Source organism: Protomyctophum parallelum (genome assembly GCF_964188405.1).
Source record: "Protomyctophum parallelum genome assembly, chromosome: 2".
Classification (NCBI taxonomy): Eukaryota; Metazoa; Chordata; class Actinopteri; order Myctophiformes; family Myctophidae; genus Protomyctophum; species Protomyctophum parallelum.
The window spans coordinates 7425371-7440683 of record NC_139699.1 but is presented as its reverse complement, the minus strand read 5'-3'; the positions used below and the strand labels follow the sequence as shown (position 1 = coordinate 7440683).

At 43.2% G+C, this 15313-nt stretch overlaps 1 protein-coding gene across 1 annotated transcript in view; it reads right to left on the bottom strand.

The window, feature by feature from the left end:
- The window catches only part of LOC310877409 (neural-cadherin), a gene marked incomplete at both ends in the record, with an annotated part of 328331 nt that extends 316070 nt beyond the window's left edge, over positions 1-12261 (bottom strand). The window contains one exon of the mRNA XM_083791243.1: positions 11157-12261. Coding sequence (XP_083647369.1) covers positions 11157-12261 — 1105 coding nt within the window. The remainder of the gene's footprint in view (positions 1-11156) is intronic.
- Between the last annotated feature and the right edge of the window lie 3052 nt (positions 12262-15313).

The window sequence follows — 15313 nt, the reverse complement described above, 5'->3', positions numbered from 1 at the left end:
TGCACTGTAGGCTACCAGTGGCACCGTCAGGCGCTCAATAGTGCGGGTACATTTTCTTTTTTTACCCGCGAGCCCCGCTGGTATCTCTATCTATCAGGACGGTACCGATCTGTACCGCCACTGAATGTAAATGTCATTGTTCAGCCCACAGTTCTAGGCCTATGTTATGCAATATTATATAATTGTGACTGCAACTCCTTCAATCCAATGTCAAGGTTTATTCGATACTCACATGGCAGTTTACTAAACTAATACATGTACACTTTGTACAGTATGTGTATAGTCATTTACAGAATCTATTGAATTAAATAAAAGTATCATAAAGGCACAAACTACACATGAGAAGCCTTAACATTAATGGGTTTAAAAAGTAATTGGAATTGAACATCCCTGACAAAAGAAAGACGCTACTATGCATGGCACTTTTCTGGCCCTGCACTAGAGTAAAAATCTACCATACCGCGTAAATACATACATTTGTGAATACATTATACCTCTCACAAAAATAAGAGATTGTCTGTCATGATCTCATCCATCATGACGAAGATGATTGACATGGATGCCCAGAAGTGAAGTCTGGGCGTCTTTCTCTCTCACTAGTGATGGCACCGTACCCCTGGCACGTTCTATACTTTGGGCAGTAATCCACAACACAACATCACCAATCAGCTTGGTGTGTCACAGCCTTGTGGGAAATGGGATGAGTATGTGCAGTTTCCTATACAGTAAGCAGAATTACTCTTATGGCTACACTACAAACTATCAGGCTAATTTTTTATTTTTATTTTTAGAACATAATTGGCCCCTACACGCCTAACTGACTTGTCCCGACTACTACAGAGGAATATCTAGACTCAGCTCAGTTGGGTCAGGTGCAGATAAAAAGCAGCTGTGTGCATACTCTGTACAGACCGCACAGACGCCTGCATCAGAGGAAATAACTCCTTGCCAGGAGGTGCCAGTAGTCTGCAAGAATCTGCACAACAGATGGAGGATCATTTTCATATTACCACAGTGCTTAGATCTGCGCAGATTGGCTCCTACCGTCCTACGTCACCTGAATCTGCGATTCTGCGTGAACAAATAAATGCATACAGCTGCCATGCACCCGAATTGTTCTCCAATTGTTTCTCCAACTTAAATGGCAAGCCCAACTTAAATGGCAACGTCCATTTCTGGCAAATATCATGCGTACAAATCCCATGCTGTGTGTGTGTGTGTGTGTGTGTGTGTGTGTGTGTGTGTGTGTGTGTGTGTGTGTGTGTGTGTGTGTGTGCGTGCGTGCATGTGTGTGTGTGCGTGCGCGGCTGCGTACACGGCTGCATGCGCACGCATGGTGTGTGTTCAACAGCTGAACGACAGTGTTATAGTGACCGTAGGTCGCGGTTACTATGAAAACCTCCATTTCCCGTCAGTCATGTCATGCCTCGTGACATCACGCCTCGTGACACGTCACGTCACCTATGGCCGTCTCCATATATGAGGATCACGACACTGACCTCATGTATGGATAACCATACATGGAGAAGAAGGATCATCACCTACATCTGCATATGGCGCCAGCCAACTCTACATATACCTCAAACCTCAAACCCTTAGATCTCCATATATGGAGCTGACCTGTTCTGACATTGAATATGTTGATCCTACCCCACCCGTCCTTCCTCTTCGATGTCTCACTTTTGACTGATACCTGACCATTCAAACTCTAGACGGGCCCGCCCCAAAGTTATTAGTAGAGTTCTCAATAGGCCCAACCTGAGCCCTCATCAAACCCTGTACACTCAAGACACTGCCCCCGCTGCCACCCTTAGATCTCCATATGAGCTGACCTGTTCTGACATTCCATATATTGATCTGACCTCATCAAACCCTGTGAACTCAAGACACACTCCATATATGGCCAGTACAGAATTCATTCCATATGTTGATCTGACCCAGCCCCCATCCCAAAGCGCCAGTGCTCGCCCAGCAGTCTGCTGTCACCCAGGCGGACGCGTGCACGCAAGGTGCTTCTCGCCCTCAGGGCGTCTTACTGGTTTTGTTGACTAAGACTAAAAGACTAAGGTTTCTGATATTTAGTCGACTAAAGCCCAAACCACACCAGTTGCAAGTCCGTGGGACAAAACCATTTTACAGTCGACCACACCAATGCAACTCATTGAGTTGCATTGGTTTGGTTGACCTTAAAACGGTTTTGTCCCAAGCAGTTGCAACTGGTGTGGTTCGGGCTTAAAGGGATAGTTCTGATTTTTTTTACTTAAACTGTATGAAATACTTGCCATTAATATAGTGGTTGCAACTGTATTAATTGATTGCCCGAGTCCCGTGGTGGGAGTTCTGCTCTAGTTTTGGTTAATATTAAGTAGTTCCGGTCATTTTGTGGGGGGCACAGAGGCCACGCAGGAAAAGTAAATTAATCCACACAACGAGCGTCATTTGTATTGTTGACCTATTTCTAAAATATTAGTGCAACTTCCGTTACCCCTCTATCACACGGAACTATGTTTTTTTCAATTAATACAGTTGCAACCACTATATTAGTGGTAAGTATTTCATACAGCTTAAGTTAAAACAAATCTGAACTATCCATTTAAGACTAGACTAACACTAAACAATTTTAGAAGACTGAATAGGACTAAGACTAACTGGTGTGTTATTCAAAAGAGGTTGGAGAATTGATTACACTGTTCTCACACATACAGTAGAATGAGACAAAGATATGCATGTGTGGGTGTGTATTTATTTTTTCTGCAACAGTAATTTGTGAGCAAATGAAATGAGCGAAATCTGGTGTTATGTGGGTGTCTGAACATTTTCCTGCATATCTGTGGGTTAATGAAGGAGGCGCTGCAGTTATAAAATATCATAAATATGTTACTAATAACATTTTAAAAGATGTCATATGAAAGCAGGGAATCATAGCTTCAAAGTGACATATTGGTTGTTCAGTTTGACCCATCAGGATATATGGCTTATAGAGTAATGTCTTGAAGAAGAAGAAGAAGAAGAAGAAGAAGAAGAAGAAGAAGAAGAAGAAGAAGAAGAAGAAGAAGAAGAAGAAGAAGAAGAAGAAGAAGAAGAAGAAGAAGAAGAAGAAGAAGAAGATAGAACAACAATAAGGGAACATACGATAGGCCCTTCAGGCTTGGCCCCTTAAAAATAAATATTATTTAACTTTCAAACAGAAAAGACAAAGTGCTTTGCATCAAATAAATTGCATGCAGTGTGCACACTGCACAGTGCTTCACAAAAAAGACATGAAAACAAGAAATACATAAAATGCATAAACATACAGAAATGGCACTCAGTTAGTAATGTCCTTTTGAACATCATCAGATGATAAAAAATGCATAAATTATAACATGGGAAATTCCAACATCGCCTATTTCAGCATTATTCTATACTTTCCACCACTGGGATTTCTTATGAGTTTTGATATGTTATACTGTAAGTAACTATATTTATGAAACTAAAACAGTAGTTTCTTCCGGCTATTTGCATACTGCCTGTACTAATATAGATCAGATGGGGATTCACAACAAGAACCACATTATGTCCAACAGTATGTGTTAATTCATTGCGTGCATCAGTGTGTGTGCGTGGGTGGACTTGTGTGCTGCCTGCCGGTGTGTCTACCATGGGAAGAAATCTGTTAAATTATTGAAACTTGCATGGACTTAAGTGTTCAATCCATATGTTGTGGAGGTTTGCCTCAAGCAGTATGTGTGTGTGTGTGTGTGTGTGTGTGTGTGTGTGTGTGTGTGTGTGTGTGTGTGTGTGTGTGTGCGTGTGTGTGTGTGTGTGTGTGTGTGTGCGTGCGTGCGTCTGTGCGTGGCGCGTGCATATATCTAATGCCTGTGTGAGTGAGAGGGACAGTGAGTTAAGGTGGTTGCACACTGGACACGTTTTTTTCTGAAAACCGATGGAGAAACACAGCTAGAAATCTGAAAAACGCGCTCTGTGTGCAGGGACCTTTAGTGTAGCTGAGATGCAATATCTTCAAGGTCAACCAATTTAATTGTCAAATCTCTTGATTACTGTCAGCTGTTCTATGGAAAATAAAACTCACACAATAGGTGGACGATATCATCATCATTTTTCAGATCATGGATTTCACAATGCCACGCCAGACTTCCCTTGTCCTTCATTACGATCCCCAGTTCCTGCTTACTGATACATGTGTCCCTAGCAATGACATCAGGGTACGATAGTTTTCTACCTCTGGTCTGCTTTGAGGCAGGACTCCAGAGAAGAAGGGAAGATATAACCTCATTGTCAGCTCTGTAGCAGTGGCCGGCAAACTGTGTTCTTCTGAATTGGACTAGTGAAGAAACACGGGGAAGGTTGCCATATATTAGATCAGTCGATGGGTGGCTCTTCCAAGACAGATTTTGCGCTCTCATTAGAAGTGCCATCCAACCGTTTCTCTGTTTATTTGAAATTGTCAATGTCTCGGAGCCATAGAGTAGAATCGGCTTAATGGTCGTCCTAAATATTTTTTACTTTTAACATCTCACTAAGCTGGGATGACCAGATCTTATGCATGTCATTGCAGGCTGACCAGGCCATACCCTTCCTAGTTTGAAAGTCCTTTTAGGAAGAAGATATATAGGCTATGAACCCAAATACTTGTAGTCATCAACCTGTTTCAGAGGAGTGTTGTTAAGAGTTTTTATAATGTGGTTATTGAGTCCTGCTCAAGAGACTGAAGGAGAGCCTGAGCATATTCCAATGATTGACTGATGAGCGCAATGTCATCAGCGAAGTCAGTGTCGTTTAGTTATTTAGCAGGATGACGAGAGCTTCTCTTAGTTGGTAGCCCTTATCATTAATATTATCAACTGACATACGAAGAACATAATCAACAACAATAATAACAGGGAAAGTGTGTCGCCTTGGAGAATGCCAGCAAGAATGGGGAATGTTGGTGTTTCTCTGTCAAGAGTAAGGATGACCGCTGAGGTATTTGTATATAGAAATGTTACGGCATTGATAATTTTGTCGGGATACCATATAATTTAAGAATTTCAAACATTTTGGCTCTGTCCACTGAATCAAAAGCCTTTGAGAAATCAACAAAAACTAGTGCGAGATCGATGTTGCAGAGCTGTCATTCCTCAATAACCCTACGTAAGCACAGGATTTGACTCAAAGTGGATCAACCACATCTAAATCCGTTTTGATTCGTTCGGAGTAGAGGCTCAACGAAGGGGATAAGACGATTAAGGATGAGTTTGTTGTAAAGTTTTGCAGCAATTGGCATTATGGAGATTCCTCTATAATTTTTGCTAATGAGAGGTCTCCTTTCTTAGGTGGGGATGATCTGGTTTTTATGCCATAGTTGGTGCCTTGAGTGTGTTGAAGGTATGATTGTAGAGATTGAGCAATAGATATTGGAATTGCTTACTTTTCCAGATCAATGCTGGAATATTATCCGGACCAAAAGCTTTCGATGACTTCAATTGTTTGGTGGCTGCTATAATTTCATTGATGGTAAATGGGGATGTATTGATGTTCAGCGTATTTGAAACCTGTACACTCGGAAGAGTGCAATCTTCTTGGTAAGTATACCAAGAAGATTTTTTAAATGGTTAGACCAGTTTTCCATACGCTTTTTGGCTGACCCTCCCTTGATGATGGTGGAGTTTGAATTCTTGCCCAACAGCTCTTTGATTGTTTTCAATGCTAAATGGTGCTTCTAGGTCTATAATATAAAGGAAGAATCACTGTAGTAGAGAAATAGCCAACACTCTAAAGTCCTATACACGCTGAGGAAGGCTTGACGCCAAAATGCATCCATGTTTTGTTTGTCTGACCAGCTTTATGCAATAAATGTACCAGAAGGACTTTGGAGTGCTGGCTATTTCTCTACTACAGTAATTATTTGTGAGCCGTGCACCCGATAAACTGCATTGTTTTGACTGAGAGTGCTCGTTTGCCTCTTCTTCTATTAAGGAAGAAACCAGACAATCTTACAATATAATAAACTAGAAAATGTGCTCCTCGAAGCACAAGTCTCCACCAGGTCAGGTAGGTTATTGTGGGCCAGCAATGTTCGGAATTTGGTCATTATAGAGGTGATGTAACCCTATGGTGTATATATATATACAGTGGGATTGTTCATTTTACTGGGTTGGCGGTCTGAGCACGCCGGTGAGGAGTATTATAGGATTGCTTGCGTTTTCTTGTCAGTTCTGGTGTAGAGTGAAGCGGTCGCTCTAATCAGAGGAAGTCAGATATATTATTTTTGTTTGGCTGATCACGTTTGTTTCTTTGAATTCTTTTTGTATATTAAATCACCTGTTCTACTCCATATTTTTAGCATAGAAAGAAAGCATAAGGATTACTCCGGAGAGGAGAGACATGGTGGTTATACATATCGTTATTTGCACTGAGCCTCAATTTGTGACGTACACGCTTGATTGGTCCTTGGTCACAGGGAGTATAAGATGAACTGGTGGTGGCAGTCCTCTAGCCATGCCCTGACGAAGTCACAGTGGGGTGCCAAACTACCATTTGAGTGGCTTTTTATTGTTTTAATATATGAGAGCCCTGTCAAGATATTAAAGGCTTTTTAAACGTATCCCTGCTCAAGAATGTGCTTGTCTGAAGCCCGTCCCGTTGTTACCTCCCTTCACTATTTCTGCACCTTCAACTGAAGTTGGCTGCTGATCATTATGGGCAAAGAAAATGCCTGCCGGAGGAAAGTGCCGTGGTCAGATGAAACAGAAACTGAGCTGTTTTGCCAGAATGACCAAAAATAGGTGTCAAGTGCAATTAAACTTTTGACCACTACTGTACAATCATCATCAAATATACGCACAGATGCAGTCCATTTGGGTCCGTTTTTACATTACATTACATCAGTGTTAAAATAACACTGAGGATGTTACTGTGCAGTGTGCACATAAATCTTTATTTTATTATGCACCGCCATGCTCACACGGTACATACAGGCACCACTGTGCCAGTATTCCTTCACCCACACTGCGATGGCAAGCTGTCCTCAGTCTCTCACCCATTGAGACGGGACTTCTCCATATAAATAATCGATCATTTCAGTAGTAAGAGCTTCAAAATGTCTAAATCTGCTCAACAAGGCCTGCAGTAGGCTATGCACTGGACAAATGTGCATGACATTATTTACGAGGAAATGTGTAACAGCGAGCCTTTTATTATTGTTATTTTTGGTGTTGTTATTTTCTGATTATGGTTCGTTAAATATATATATGTACTTATTCTTATTTCCATATATATATTTACGTTAGCCATTAGTTCGCTCCTTACAGTTGTGGAGCTAAGCTTGTATATCAAGACTGTCAGCAGCGTTAATGTTTACGCTGTGCCATTACGGCCAGTATTGCTGCTACTGTCTCTGTTTTCTCAAGTACAGATGAAGAGTGTCCCTTCTCGCTCGCCATCTCTCGCGAGAACCGGTGGCCAGACCGGTCATGTTGAGTCGTCACCTATAAAAGACTCACTCATCCTGTTGTTCTTGGAGATTACACCGCTAACCTAAGCTCTAGCTGTTTTGCTTTCATTGCGTTGGTTTAAACTTTGCTTATCCTTTTGTTTTATGTTAGTTCCCTTTGGGAAGGAACGACAGGTTAAGTTGTAGTTTTCAAGTAAAGACTTTTTCAACTGATCCACAAAGGTGTCTGTCACACGTCACACACACACACACACACACACACACAAACACACACACACACACGCAGAGGATACCGGAGAACTCGCCAGTTTACCGACTCGCCGCGGTTTAGTGCATTTTAGTTTTACTTAACCTTCATTTAAATTGCATTGAATTGAGAGAGAGGATAGTTGTTTAGAGTTTACACTAGATGAAGTAGGAATGCTAAAGTTTAAACACCGAAACAATGTAATTCATTAGTAAACAATATCCTGAATTGGTAGCCAGCCCTACTATCATTGGTATTCACATACTCAACTTTTTATCATCATACAGCTGACCATTTAATTGCACAAAATAATTTGATCACTTTGGAAATGAACTATAACATCTGTGGGTTCGACATACTACACTGATGAAGACAGCATTTTAGCATAACGATGAAGAATTTTCACTTTGGCGAGTTGGTAAACTGGCGAGTTCTCCGGATACCCATGCAGAAGATGCCCAGCCTTGGAACAGCACACTGTAGTACAGTCTGTCTCAATGCAGGCCACAGTAGTGGACAGGCTGACACAACCGGAACACCTCCTCAGGACAATAGAATGAAGCTCTTGGACTCTTGGACGCACGCACGCACGCACACAATTCCACCACTATAACACACAAGTATGCCTACGCCAAATATGCACTCTCTCACATTCTCCCATGCTGTGCATCGACTCTAAATCTCAAATCTCTGGAGTTAGAGAGAGGGAGACCAGGCGAACAGCCGCAACTGTCACTGTGTGTGTGTGTGTGTGTGTGTGTGTGTGTGTGTGTGTGTGTGTGTGTGTGTGTGCGTGTGCATGTGCATGTGCGAGAAGGAGAGAGAGAGAGAGAGAGAGAGAGAGAGAGAGAGAGAGAGAGAGAGAGAATGAGATGGGATTACATATAGATAATGCGAGCAGATGGAGGGAGGTTGAAGCTAGAGTGGGACTTCACACTCAAAACAGATTATTAAAGATTCAACCGATAGGCGACAATGAGACAGATGCATCTCACACTCCCTGAGTCCCTAGGCACCAAGCATGACCCAGGAGTGTGTCACACTATAAGCCCAGAAATTAAACATGGGTTTGCAGTTGCACATACAGTACTAGTACTGTATGTGTGTGGCCAATGACCAGATGGACCGATCAGGTCATGACAACTTGACAAGACACCAAATCCTGACCTGGAGCCACCGGACTTCTCTCCATTGATCTTCAACAGATTTGTTTGGCCTCTTAAGTCCTTTTGTACCCTGAGTCCCTGACCATAGCTTACTTTGAAATGGTTACGCTGCTTGAAGGAACAAATTGTCTTTTTCATTCAAATGTAAAGAGGTACCATAGCAGGTACCATAGCAGATCTACAAGCTCATATCGCGCCACCCTGTGGCGCGATACGAGCTTGTAGGTCTGCTATTTTTGAAAAATCGAAGAGCGACTGACATTTTTAGAATCTGATCTCAGGTCAGAATGGGTTCATCAGACCAGTGTGTGTCCGGCGGAAACCTCGTATGAATCTGATCTCAGGTCAGAATGGGTTAATAACTGTGTCATTTAGCTAGATTAAGAAAAGTAAATGTCACATGACTTATGATATATTGATAGATACAAGGCTTATTACATTTTGTGTCTGAGGAAGGGCGAGAGCCAGAAACATCACAGCAGCACTCGGGTGCAATAAAAGAAACTACAACACAATGTGCAAGCGTTCTCTTTTAGTTTTCTTTTCATGTTATATTTTTTTCCTTAGCACCTGCCCAATTTGGGGTGTGGATGTACATGTCTCTCCTCCCTTTTAATTATCACGTTTCCCTCATTTAGAGAATCCAACCAATGTGCCTTGTGTTTTGTGTATGATTTGAGGTAATTATTTCACACTGCTGAAAGATATGTGGAATGGAAATGTTAATATTTGTTCTGTATCTGAGCTAGGTAATGAAATATGTGCATAGGCCAATCATTCATTAAAGTAGCCTGCCCTGCACCAGAATGTCATATTTGTTATTCTCTATAGTGATCAAAGGAGGCTAAGGCAATATCATGATATCATTAGATTTTCTGATAAATGGCACAAAAGTGCTTGCGAGGTTGACTGCATATTGTTGCATTAATCCCCTCATCAGCAGTGCCATCAGAATTCCCAAATCAACCAGAGCACTTAAAAGTGTTGGGCTTCCACAGTAATTGTTTTTCTTTCTTTTTTTTTGCATTGGAGAGCAAACATCTGGATAATTTGAATTCACACACAGTCCGTCCAACCTGTATACCTGTGAAATATGTCCTTCTCAATTCCTTATCCTTCCCTGAATCAGACGAGGTATTGATTGACTCACTCCCACTATCCCCGCAGTAGGGTTATCCAGGCCTGTAATGCAGTGGTTCTCAACCTGTGGGTTGGGACACCCAGGGGGATACCCACATGAATTTGGGGGGTCCCTAGATTACCTTTTTAATAGCGAAAGAGAAATTAAATTTGACCAAACATTGATCAAATTGTCAAATAATATACAATAACAAATTGTGAAAATAGCCGATCTACAAGCTTGTAGATCTGCTATATTTACAATATTTATCAGTGGGAACTGAGCCAAACCAGATGTAATGCCTCAACAACCAACAATTCCAAGTACTTGTCAGTAGGCCTACCCAGTTCAAATATGATTATTTTTGGGGGGTTGCTGCCTGAACCACTGCTAATACTAGCAAGAACATAGATGTGTAACTCAAGCTGGCTGCTATAGAGCAATACACATTAAAACAGCAATGTGACAAATAAAAACGTACGAAACAGAAACAGACAAACTCATTGCATTGCTAAGGAGAAGATATTGTTATGCTGTCCTTCCTAGTCTAGCCAACATCTTTTGTCTAATTTCATGCAATGTGTTTCTGTTACTAGCCTGCCTGCTCAACTCTCACCCTCTCATTGCATTGAATAATTATTATCCACAGGTAATTAACCTATTGTCACTGTAGCTGTCATTCATCTCCCATGAACTGACATCTGGCCTCATTAATTAAATTTTACTACTGTATTAATGTTATAGCAAATGGCCTATGTCTTTCTTTCTTCTTTTTTTCACTGGTTGTAATGCTGCTGCCTCAGAGATTTTTCATTGCATTGTGTTAACTGGCCTCCTTCCTTCACACAGGTGTTAATAACAGGCTACTAATGAAGGCTCTGAACAGCAAGCGGAAGCTTTCCAGTGACACAATACATAAGAGGTAAAACCTTATGTCATTTGGTGACAGAATTAAACAACTTATGCGAAAGGTCAAAGTGATGGACCACAACAGTCCAGGTGGTAGCAATTACACGCACAGACAGCCATACAATTACAAACTAATGGCACATGTTAAGTAAATGGCTTTCCCTCTCCCATAAATTAACATGCACGCACGAACAAAACTTAATATCTCCAGGCGCGCACACACGCGACGGCGCGCGCGCACACACACACACACACACACACACACACGCACGCACGCACCTCTTTTATCTTGCACTTTGACAGCGATGTCCACCAGAGGCTCGGTCTCCCGGTCCAGTCTCCTGGATATCACTATATCTCCGCTGTCCCGGCTCACGCTGACCGGCGGGAAGCTGTTGCTCTCCGCGTCGGGCACCAACTCGAACGTGGCGGACTGGAACCTGGCCGAGTTCAGGTTCATCACCACCGAGCCGATGCCGGCGTCTTCGGACACGTTGATGAGAATCGGGCTGTCGTCCGCGGCGGGTTCCTCCTTCCGCGCGGACCCCGAGCTCCGAGGTTTACGAGGTTTCCCTGCCTGGGAGTTTGGCGAGGGACCACCGGCGGCGGGCCAATATTGGCGGGGGTTAATTACCACGGCGACGCTCCGGCTGGTGCGCGGCGGCCACCCTCGGTCGCGGGCGAACACGCGGAACTCTATCGGGCTCGCGAGGCCGAGTATCGAGTCCACGATGAGTATATCCCCGGTTTTGGGCACCACGTAGAAACTCCCGTTCTTCGGCAGGGCGAAGTAGATGAGCTCGGCGTTCTTGCCGCTGTCGCAGTCCCGCGCGGTGACCGTGTGGACGACGGAGCGCAGGGCCGTGGCGTCGTCCAGGGTCATCTTCAGGGCGGCGTCGGGGAACGTGGGCTCGTGGTCGTTGGTGTCCAGGACGTCCACCTTGACGGTGGCCACTTCGGAGTCCACCGCCTCCTCCCCCGGGCCGTGCCGGCTGCAGCACACCACGCCGAGACCCAGCGTGTACTCGGCCCGCTCCTCCCGGTCCAGCACCCTGGACGTCTTCAGCAAGAGGTGGCCGCGTTTGTGGTGCGCAAAGACGCGGAAAGCCTCGCTCCCGTCGCCGAGGAGTTTGAAGTGTGCCGCCGCGGACCCCGGCTCCTTGTTGTTGTCATTACCGCACAGCCTCCTCGAGTTGAGCCGCTTCAGCGGGACGCTCAGCCCGTTGAGTCTGGAGCCGGGAGCGGAGTTTTCAAAGACGTGTCCGTGGAAGAACGGCACGCGCTCCTCGGTGCTGCTGCTGCTGTTGTTGTTGTTGTTGTTGTTGTTGTTCCCAAGTGTGGATGAGACGAAAAGCGGTAGAAATAGAGTCCACATCATGGACATCTTGTTTCCTTCCCTGCACCACAAGGAATAAGTGGTCCTACACAAAAATCTTTACAAGACCAATTTGCGCACACATTGCTTTGCCTATTGCCTATATGTTACCTCTTCCTTTCTTATCAACCCAAAACTTAAATCAAATTAACATGGTGCCGTGGTTTTAATAAACACTGCATAAGTTTTGGCTCGCCTGTGTGCAGTAGCCTATACTTGCATCCTTCCTCTTCCTCTACAGCACTCTCCGCTGTCTCCAACAGCGGTCTGTGTGCGTGTGCGTGCGTTCGTCCGTCGTGCCCTAACAGGGAAAAGCCTCTTGCAACTTGAGTGCGCGTGTCTCCTTTCCCATTGCTCTGGTCTCCGTTCGCTGTTTCTCTCCCCGCCAAGTAGCAGCTGCAGCAGCACTTTGGCAAATGCGCGTATTTCTCTCTCTCTCTCTCTCTCTCTCTCTATCTCTCTCTCCCTCCCTCCCCCGGATATGGCAACAATCAATATCCCCCCTCCAATTTCCACAATGATTCTTCTGACTATGATTCTTCTGACTAGTGTTGGACAGCATTCAATCCGGGAAAAAAAACAATAACGTGAAACTAGCGACCGTTTAAAGCACTTAATTGTTGTGGATATGATTGGGGAAAAAAAATAAAAAAATAAAATGTATATTATATATATATATATATATATATATATATATAGTGCTTACATTGAAAACAACACGAGAGTGGTTTGGCTGGCTCAACAGATATCAATAAATCACTTAGGCTAAGTGTTGTAGAAATTGTTTTCAAAGACTGAAGAAAATGGGAATTAGGCCTACAATATGATATGGGTTGGTTGGATTGAGTAATGTTATTGTTCTGAATGCTCCTATTTCACTGAGCTAAAGTAAGAATTGCAATGGAATATTGAACTATGTCATCACATGTTTAAAAAGTGTGTGTGAGTGCTCACAGCGGCATCATTAATTTTCAAAGTACCACATGTAACATGAGATTGTCAAAACATCCTCCTTAAATATTCCTTCATCTCCATACTGTGTGGGGAAAAAAACACTCCAGTCAGCAGACTAAGCCCTGGTCATTCATAGGCACGGTAGCATGCTTACAATTAAGGCAGCACTGCTAAACGCGATATTCAATAGAGGCCCTTTGAGCATTATGCTTCTGCTTCTCAGATGACATCGGACATAATGATATAACCACCACTTGGCCACACCATGGTCAAGGGGGGTTGAGGGAGAGAGTTGTAGTCAGACCAGGGTCAAAACACTTATGTGTGAATGGTTGAAGTGCACTCCAAATGAGTCAGCCTGCTATATGGAAGTGCATGACGAATATACTCAAGGGCACCTTTGGAAAAGTAGGCTATAGAAATCATGTTCAATCAGGTACAGTAGGTATGTTCCTCTTGCAGAGCGCTAGTACTAGTACTAGACTAGACCTGGACACTAAATTACACTAAAATAACCACTCCCACTAGAGGTGGGAATCTCTAGTGCTTCACAATTGGATTTCTATTGTGACCGCTTGTTTTTAACACAGTGTAATCATTATTGTCATTATCATGTAAATCTATTCATTTAATTCCATTATCTTTTATTAAACAAATAAAATACATTATTGTGATTTGTAGACGAGTCATCTGCACACAAACAAGACAGGATGGCACCATCCTATGGTGGCATTGCTCTGTTTAGGATTAAGGGATTCATGTTGATGAAGTTATTGCACAGACATGCAAACTTTAGATTCCAATCTTAGCCAATCGGGATGGAATAGGAAAACAGATACATCTTGATCACATGCATGACAATAGAGATAATGTGTACCGATTTGTGTGATGTTTGAACAAAGTCTAGGAGTTATATTAAAAAAAGAGCTTTCAAAAGATCGCTTTAGTGCTGGTAGTGCTATAATAGGCCAATGTGAAAAGGGTGGCACTACTTCCTCGGCTTAGTGGGAATGTGTGTGAAAAGATTCACAACAATCGGATTCTGTGTTCCTGATTTGAGGCATTTTGTTAAAAATGAGCCACTCCTGCAAACTTTAGATGCCAATCAGGATGGAATATGAGAAATCGGAAAGATCTGTGTTGATCACATTATATAGACATAGTGTATATTTGTGTGATGTTTCGACAAAATCTGTATGAGTAATATAAAAAAATGTGTTTTGCAAAATATGGCCTCCTTTTGGTGGTATAAAAGGCCAATGTGAACAATGAGGATGTGCCTAAATTATGCTCAATTAGAGAATAGACAATCTACGATGTTTTCTTTGTTGCTGGGTGAAATTAATTAGAGACAAAAAAAAAGTAATTGCAGAACCACTCCAAAGTTTTTTAGGGCGGCTTCATATTGTGGTGGTGACAGGATTGATTTTGAAAGCAGTAGACTTAGGTAAGGGTTGTTAGCAGCTAGCCTGCCCCAGCCTGTGTGATTTCTGGTCTAGAGGGGCCGGTGATCCTATTGATTCACCAATCTGAGAGCCCGCCTCCCTAATCCCCTCCCGTCTCAGCGACGGCTCCAGAAAATTGTGACTGGGGGTGCTATGGCTATTTAGAGGGGGGGCTAATGAATCTTGGTTTACATAGAAGTCAGTCAATTGGGCTTGTTTTGAGGGGGGGCTAAGCCTTCACCAGAGCCCCCCCTGGAGACCCCCCCCCCCCCCCCCCTGCGTTCCCAGTAGAAATCAGCGGAGAACACTGACGTCACCAAATTTGGACCGACACCCATCTGCACTGTTAGCGAAATACAAGTTGGCTCCAACTTCCTATGCCAGATTTTCCAAAGGGTTTCCCCAGGCGTTTATTTTTTGTGCCGAATGCGAACGAAAATAAAAACCTGTTTACAGAGTCTAGTTAGCAGCTGTTCCTGCAATGAGATATCCCCACCAGATGTGTCGGTATAGGTAGAGATCTCCAATTGTCTGGCAACACTACACTAGATTTTTAGTATTTGTTGTTAAGTGGTCAGATCCAGTAATTTGCAAACAGCAAAGCAAATTGATCACGGTCTGAGCTCACATATAGGCTATAACACAAATGCTAGCTACGGCCA